The sequence below is a fragment of the Tupaia chinensis genome, unplaced genomic scaffold (genome assembly GCF_000334495.1).
Source record: "Tupaia chinensis unplaced genomic scaffold, TupChi_1.0 Scaffold000605_1, whole genome shotgun sequence".
Lineage (NCBI taxonomy): Eukaryota > Metazoa > Chordata > Mammalia > Scandentia > Tupaiidae > Tupaia > Tupaia belangeri.
In genome coordinates, this window is record NW_006160123.1 from 668,328 (window position 1) to 675,639 (window position 7,312).

Consider the following 7,312-nt stretch of genomic DNA (forward strand, 5'->3'; position numbering starts at 1 on the left):
AGTCGGAGGCTTAGGGGCTCTGGCAACCCGGTCGGTCCCAGCCTTGCGCTCTCCGATCCACCAAACCTCAGCAACCTGGAGGAGTTCCCTCCCGTAGGCTCGGTTGCCCCGGGCCCTGCAGGGTGAGAACCAGCCCTCGTCCCGGGGATGGGTGGCACGAAGGCTCTGCTAGGGGAGTCAGCAAATCAGGGCTGGGTGCTCCACAGCGGAGCATGGGAATGGCTAGAAGGTTAGGGCTCAGATAGCTAAAATGGTGAGAAATCTTTTGATTTTTTGCAAGGGGCCCAGCTGTTGTGGTGGTGGAGGGGGAGATGTTTGAAGATAGGAATTTCAGAAAAAACCTGTGACTACTCTCAGCAGGACGAAGCCTTCGCGTAGGATCAACCCAACTCCGGTGAGCGAAGAAACTCCAAGCCCAAGACCTGCTTCACCTCACCCCCAATCAGCTGTGTCCCCAGTTCCCAACCCTCAGCCCTGGACACTAGCCCTTGGGGCCTTGGCCTTCCCCCAGGGTGCAGAAGTCTGCAAGAGGAGCGGGAGATGCTCAGGAAGGAGCGGTATGGCCTTGCCGCTCCCTGGGATGGCGGCTTCCTCACTGTGGGGAATCTGCAGGGCTTTTCCCTGAAACTGATTTCCCCCTTGGGGACTCTGGGTTTGTTTTCTGGGCTGTCCATATCTTCTCTGGGACCTGAGTTTCGCTGTGGCGGGGAAGTCAGTATGACTGCTCATGACATCTCTCTGTCCCCTTAGCTCTAAGCAGCTGCAGCTGTCACCTACCCCAGCCTGTCCCGCCCCAGAGTTGGGATCTCCCCTTCCCAGCCGATCAGGAGGCCTCACAGCTGAACCTGCTGACCCCTCGAAGGTGTCCTCCCGCCAGCGCTTAGAGCTGGTAGCCCTGGTCTACTCCTCTTGCATTGCTGGTGAGTGAAAGTGCAGGGAGCTGGGGTGAAGGTAAATAGGCAATGCAATTCCTGACGGTTCAACTCAAGAATCTTTGACTTTGTGCTGGTGGGAAGGTGATATATGTTTGGTGGAAACTGTACTTTTTATCTTCAATTTCATTTGGAATTTTTTTTTCTTTTTTTTGGAGAGGTTTTTGCTATAGGGCGTGTGTGCTCGACAGAGAGACAGAAAGCGAGAAATCACCCCCCAGGGAGGTGGCCACGCCGCAATCCCTTCTCCTCCATTTTCCTCTTGGGATTCTGGGGACGCATGCACACACGCCCGGTGTGAGTTTAAGCCACCGGGTCTGGGACTCGAACTGCGGTCGACTACGTGTGAGTCCAGCGACATAGCCATTACGCTAACTGCTGGTCCCTCATTTGGAATTTTTAATAACTTTATTAGACTTTGTCCAAGTGTAGGGTTATGTAAATGTTCTGGGCATGTTTAAGGTAAGCCAGGCTAAGGTAGGATGTTCAGTCTGTTAGATGCATTAAATTCTTCTTCAACTTGCTTTATCTTCAACTTGTGATGGGGTTATCAGGACATAACCTCATCAGAAGTGAGCTGCAGGGTAAGGGAATTGATGAGATGTAGAACTGAACTTTGACTCCACAGGTGCCTAATCCTGTGGGATTTCTTTTTATATCCAGAGAACCTGGTACCAAACCTTTTCTTGGAGCTTTTCTTCGTCCTGCAGCTCCTTACTGCCAGGAGAATGGTAGCTGCCAAGGACAGTGACCTTGAATCGAGTCCAGGTGCTCTAGGTCAGTGAGCAAGCCTCCTTTGAAGAAATGGGGTCTGGTGCTGGGATAGTTCTTAATGGCCAGCTTGGTACTATCCCTTTAGATTCCCTGGAAAGCCCCCTGTTCCAGAGCATCCATGATTGTGTCTTCTTTGCAGTGCAGGTTTTGGAGCACCAGTTTAAGTGAGTTTTCCTGGCCGGGGCATTTGGGGTTTATTGTCTGCTTGGTTCTGTGGCCACTCGGATGCATGCTTGGGCTTAGCATGGGTGGAATAGCCTTTAATCTGTGACTTTAATTCTGTGTCATGCTATGAAGTTAGCCCCCAAGAGAGCTGAATGAACACTTGTGGTCCTGGTAACTCGTCTTCGGGTTTATGGCTGCTGTTCCTGTCCTGATATCTTGCTCCCTGCTCCATTCAGGACTCATTTCCTCCCCCATTGCCTCCATCATCTCTGATCATTGGCCATGACTTTGTCGAATGTATCTGGGCTTATGTACCTGCTCCATGTCCAGATATGCTCTGTGTGGTATGCAGGTGCCTGCTTCCTATTTGCAGGCTGTGTCCCAGACTCAATCATATGTGCTTTTGTCCCTGCAGTGTTCTTTCCCACTTGGACAGAGGGACCTTGAAGCTCCTGGCCGAGAATGAGCGGCTACTATGCTTCTCGCCAGCTCTGCAAGGCCGCCTTCGTGCTGCCTACGAGGGCAGTGTTGCCAAGGTACCAACCCCAGCTGGGGTGCTTACTAACCTGGACGTGAGGCTCCCTAGTTTTCATAAATTCAGGCAACCCTGCTCATGACACGTAAGTGTCATGGGGGCTAGCTCTGGGCAAGAATGAGGTGGTAAAATTTTTGAGCATGATCCCTGCAGTCTAGTTCCTCATGTCCCTGCCATATTTTAGGTCTCACTGGCAATACCATCGTCTGCTCAGGCTGTCTCCTTTCAGCCAGAAACTGACAATCGTGCCAACTTCTCCAGTGACCGAGCCTTTCATACTTTTAAAAAACAGAGGTAATAAGAAAAGAAAACTTTGGGGAGGGCATGAGGTGATATTTTTCTTTAGAATTCATAGATACTCGGAGTTTGGCACTATCGGGTTGTAGTTTAGTACCTCCAGGCCTTTCCCGTCAGCCTCCCGTAAGGACCATTTGGCTTCATTCTGTTTCATACTCATGGACTTGAACTCTGTACTTAGCTAGCCATCTCTCAGGTGTGTGGCTTTAGTCTGTGAGTTCTCAGACAAGACTATGCTGGGATCAGCATTCTCTGCCACAGAAGCACAGGAAGCTTGTGTGCTGCTGTTGGGTCTGTAGTGTTTCCATCACGTAGAGTTTGAAGGGAGGGGGTTGTGGGTTGTCCTGTCCTCTGTCCTTCTAAGGAAGGGAAGGAGCTGTTGGGAATGAGTCAGAGGCAGCTGTGCCTCAACTGATCAGGCATTCTGGTATTTTTGTCAGGGATGTGTTTTACGAGGTGCTTCGAGAGTGGGAAGATCACCATGAGGAGCCTGGCTGGGATTTTGAGAAGGGCTTGGGCAGCAGGATCAGGTGGGTGCCCATCCACAGGTTGCCTTGGGTGTCTTGTTCCAGGCATGAGCAGCTGAATGATGCTTGGGGTGCTGATAGAAGGGAGGCTTTTCCCCAACTCCTTCCAGCCCAAAGTTGTTTTCTGTCCTTAATCTTTCTAGTCACTGACAACTCTGCCTCTACGCTAAAGGGATTTATCTGTCCAGCCCCTTCTAGTGTGTCATATTTGTTCTATAATGGCAAGTGCTTGGGAAAATGTCAAACTTCTAATCTGGTTTGCTTCAATTTGGCCCAAAGCACTGGTTAGATCCCCTTCTAATCTCCATTTTCTCCATCATCTAGTTTGGGCAAGTCTGATAACTGCAGTTAGATGACAGGGCTACAGAATCACCACCCTTGATCATCTTCCCTCCACATTGGTCACAAAGCTCACTGGTACTGTGTGGGCTGAGATCTGAGGGTAGCATCATTTCTCGTTTGGTTTGGTGTAGCTCTAGTCTCAAGGGGTCTTGGTGCTGAGGGGAATGTCCCTTACTTTTTCATGTGTACCTGTACAGGCCAGTTCTGGCTCGGGTCTGCTCAGATCCCTGGGAAAGGGTGGAAAAGCTCAAGGATGGATTTGTTCCCTCAGATTCTCCTGTCTCTTACCTCTTTCCCATCTACTGTGTTCTGGCCTCTCATTCCTCAGAGCCATGATGGGGCAACTCTCTGCAGCCCACAGCCATAGCCACTTTGTTCGCCTTTTCCAAAAGCAACTTCTCCAGGTGAGAGCTCTAACAGATTAATCAACAATGAACAGCAGGTATTCTGGGCAGCCATGTAGTGGTTGGCACTTTGGGACAGGGTGGACAGCTGGACAGGCTGTGGGTTTGAGTTGGACTGGAAGTGATGGAAACTCATGTGGCCAGAGAAAAGCTGGAGAGCTTTCTGATCCACAGTGCACCTCGGGCCCTCACCAGCCTGCTGCCATCTTATACTTGACTATGCTGTGGTAGACAGAGAGAAGCTTAGTAGAGAGGCCTGGTTCCAAATCCTAGGTCTAGTTTCTTCAACTGTAAAACAAGAATATGAACCCTACCTCAAGAAGAAATATCTAAAGCACTTGATACAGACTCAGCCTTCTGTAAATGTCTGTTCCTCTCATTTTAGTCAGTCTGTCACTCCCGTTTACTGGTTTTTGATTTCTCCTCCCTGCCCCAGATGTGTCAGAGCCATGGTGGTGCTGGGGGCACTGTCCTAGGGGAAGCTGCAGATGTGTTGAGTATGCTGGGAGCTGATAAGCTGGGACGGTTGCGGCGTCTTCAGGAACGGCTTGTGGCCCCGCAGAGCAGTGGGGGTCCCTGTCCACCTCCCACCTTCCCGGGCTGTGAAGGCTTCTTCAGGGATTTCATCCTGAGTGCCAGCAGGTAAAGGTCACATCTCACTCTCTCACCCAGTAGGTGGCTCACTGCTAGACCTTGGCCTCCCCGTCTGCCCTTCAGATCCTTTCTGTCTGAGTGCCTCTTGAGCTAGCTCGTCCTTTAGCTCCTCCAGTGTTGCTGCTTTCTCTTTTTTCGGCCTCCATCCCTTTCCCAGCTTCCAGTTTAATCAGCATCTCATGGATAGTCTGAGCTTGAAGATCCGGGAGCTCAATGGCCTTGCCCTGCCTCAGCATGAGCCTAGTGATGAAGACGGGGAGTCAGACGTGGACTGGCAGGTCAGAAACTAGAACAAGGGGAATAACAGGGTCTGACTCAGGAGCCAAAGACTGTATTCAAGAAAAACGTGATAACAGATCAGGAGTTGTTCAAAAAGCTTTATGCTTAGGTCCCTTTACTTCCCTTGATTCCATGCAGAGTGAACGGAGGCAGTTTGCAGTGGTGCTGCTTAGCCTGAGGCTTCTGGCTAAATTCCTGGGCTTTGTGGCTTTCCTGCCATACCGAGGGCCAGAACCACCTCCAAGCCGTGAGCTGCAGGACTCTGTTCTGGCCTTGAGGAACCAGGTGAGTGAGTGGGAGATAGAGTTGGAGGAAGGGAGTTGAGGAGCAGCAGGCTCCAAAGCTGGTTGGTTTTCTTGGCTATTCTGGAATCCAGGCAAGTTAGAGGGCATTACCAGCCAGCCCAGGAACCCACTGACTCTGAGCTCTGGCTCTCCAGGTCCCTCCTGTCCTAGATGTGCGGACTCTGCTGCAGCAGGGGCTGCAGGCCCGCCGAGCCGTGCTTACTGTGCCCTGGCTGGTGGAGTTCCTTTCCCTTGCCGACCACGTCGTTCCCTTGCTAGATTATTACCGGAGCATCTTTACTCTCCTGCTGCACTTACATCGGTGAGTAGAGAAGAGCGGCCAGCCGGTGGCATGGAGGTTAAGGAGGCTGGATCCCACATGTCCGGCTATGTCATGCGAGTCCCAGACCTGGCAGTTTGAAAAACATACCAGGCATTTGTGCATGCATGCCCAAGATCCCAAAAGGAGAGTGGAGGAAAAGGGACTGTGGGGCATGGTCATCTCCCTTGAGGGGTGCTTGCTCACTTTCTCTGTCTCTGGCAAGTGCTGCATCCTATAGCAAATTAAAAATAAATAATTAACAAGTGAAAAAAAAAGAGAGAGAAAGGCCAGGGCTTGAGAAAAGTACAAGGGCAGAGAGAGTGCGGTTTGTGAGGAGGATGGAGCAGTCCATACTTTCTGTGATACCACTGCCATAGCTGAGCCCCCGAGGAGGGCCGGTCTTGATCCCAGGGACAGACAGTACGCAGCCATCTGTACTCTCACTGCCCCTTCTCTGTTTCTGCTGTCGTGCAGCTGGAGGTAATCCAGGTATGGGAGGAGAAACTGAAGAGAGCCTGGTTACCTCCAAGACAGCAGTCCCTCAGGCGTGCTTCACGGGATAGATTTTATGTACTACATTCCCTTTTTCTCTTTGCACAAAATCCACATCCCTTTCAGGAGCTTGGTCTTATCACAGGAAAGTGAGAGGGAGATGTGTTTCCTGAACAAGCTGCTGCTGCTTGCTGTCCTGGGCTGGCTTTTCCAGGTGAGCACAGGCAGGGTCCGGGTTGGGGGCGGAGGATGGGATACTTCTGTGACTAGAGCGGGAGAGCAGGAGAATATCTGAGCCCGGATGAGGGAGAGAAGGACCAGAGGAGGGGTCAGAAGCTATCTGGGATTATAGTTTTGGAGGGAGGTTGCTTTGAACCTGCTGCTGGACTCTGGCACCATGTGGTTAGGAGGAGTGACGAGTCTTTGCTCATCTCTTGCCAGATTCCCACAGTGCCTGAGGACTTGTTCTTTCTGGAAGAGGGTCAGCTGGATGTCCTTGAGGTGGACACAGTAGCCTCAGAGCATGGCTTGGTGAGCATTGGGGTCCAGCCAGAGCCTTGGGAAACCCAGGAAGCGGGATATCTAGGAATGCCCAACAGGAGACAAACCAAGACTGAACCCAACCCTTGTATGATTCTCTTACTGACTCCCCAGTATCCGGGCATGGTGGGCAGAAAGGGGCGCCTGTCCACCACCTCTGACACTGCCTGTCCTCCCCCAGGACAGTGTGCCTGTCGTGGACCAGCAGCTGCTTTACACCTGCTGCCCCTACATCGGTGAGCACCTTGGTCTCCCCAATGGCTTGGGCCTTGGCTGATTCATAGAACCCTGTTGGCCTAACTCCCTAATAAGTCCTGTTATGCCCTGCCTGGGTACGTCAGCCTCTTTACTGCACAAATACGTAAAGTCCTGGATGCCTGGGGAAGGAGGGCATTCTGGAACTAAGAACTTGGATTTTGCTGACACAGGAGAGCTCCGGAAACTGCTTGCTTCATGGGTATCAGGCAGCAGTGGACGTAGTGGGGGCTTTGTGAGGAAAATCACTCCCACCACCACCACCGGCTTGGGAGCCCGGCCTCCCCAGACAAGCCAGGGGCTGCAGGTAAGGACTGGGTGGAGGCAGCCCAGTGGGGAAGCTGCAGGAAGCCTTCACTCCTCTGTTTCCTCCCCCACAGGAACAGCTCGCCCAGGCCTTTTTCCACAACCAGCCACCTTCCCTGCGCAGGACCGTGGAGTTTGTAGCAGAGAGAATTGGATCAAACTGTGTCAAACACATCAAGTAAGAGTGGGTTGACTGTCCAGTCT

General features: G+C 51.9%; 1 protein-coding gene across 1 annotated transcript in view; it reads left to right on the forward strand.

The window, feature by feature from the left end:
• CDAN1 (codanin 1) overlaps positions 1–7,312 on the forward strand; it is a gene marked incomplete in the record, with an annotated part of 14,987 nt that overhangs the window by 683 nt on the left and 6,992 nt on the right. Inside the window, 19 exon segments of the mRNA XM_014591664.1 lie at positions 1–122; positions 361–404; positions 407–557; positions 751–920; positions 1,596–1,709; positions 1,792–1,870; positions 2,287–2,407; positions 2,591–2,700; positions 3,144–3,233; positions 3,901–3,976; positions 4,413–4,618; positions 4,788–4,908; positions 5,048–5,194; positions 5,349–5,515; positions 6,134–6,221; positions 6,449–6,538; positions 6,729–6,783; positions 6,976–7,109; positions 7,183–7,286. Coding sequence (XP_014447150.1) covers positions 1–122; positions 361–404; positions 407–557; positions 751–920; positions 1,596–1,709; positions 1,792–1,870; positions 2,287–2,407; positions 2,591–2,700; positions 3,144–3,233; positions 3,901–3,976; positions 4,413–4,618; positions 4,788–4,908; positions 5,048–5,194; positions 5,349–5,515; positions 6,134–6,221; positions 6,449–6,538; positions 6,729–6,783; positions 6,976–7,109; positions 7,183–7,286 — 2,189 coding nt within the window.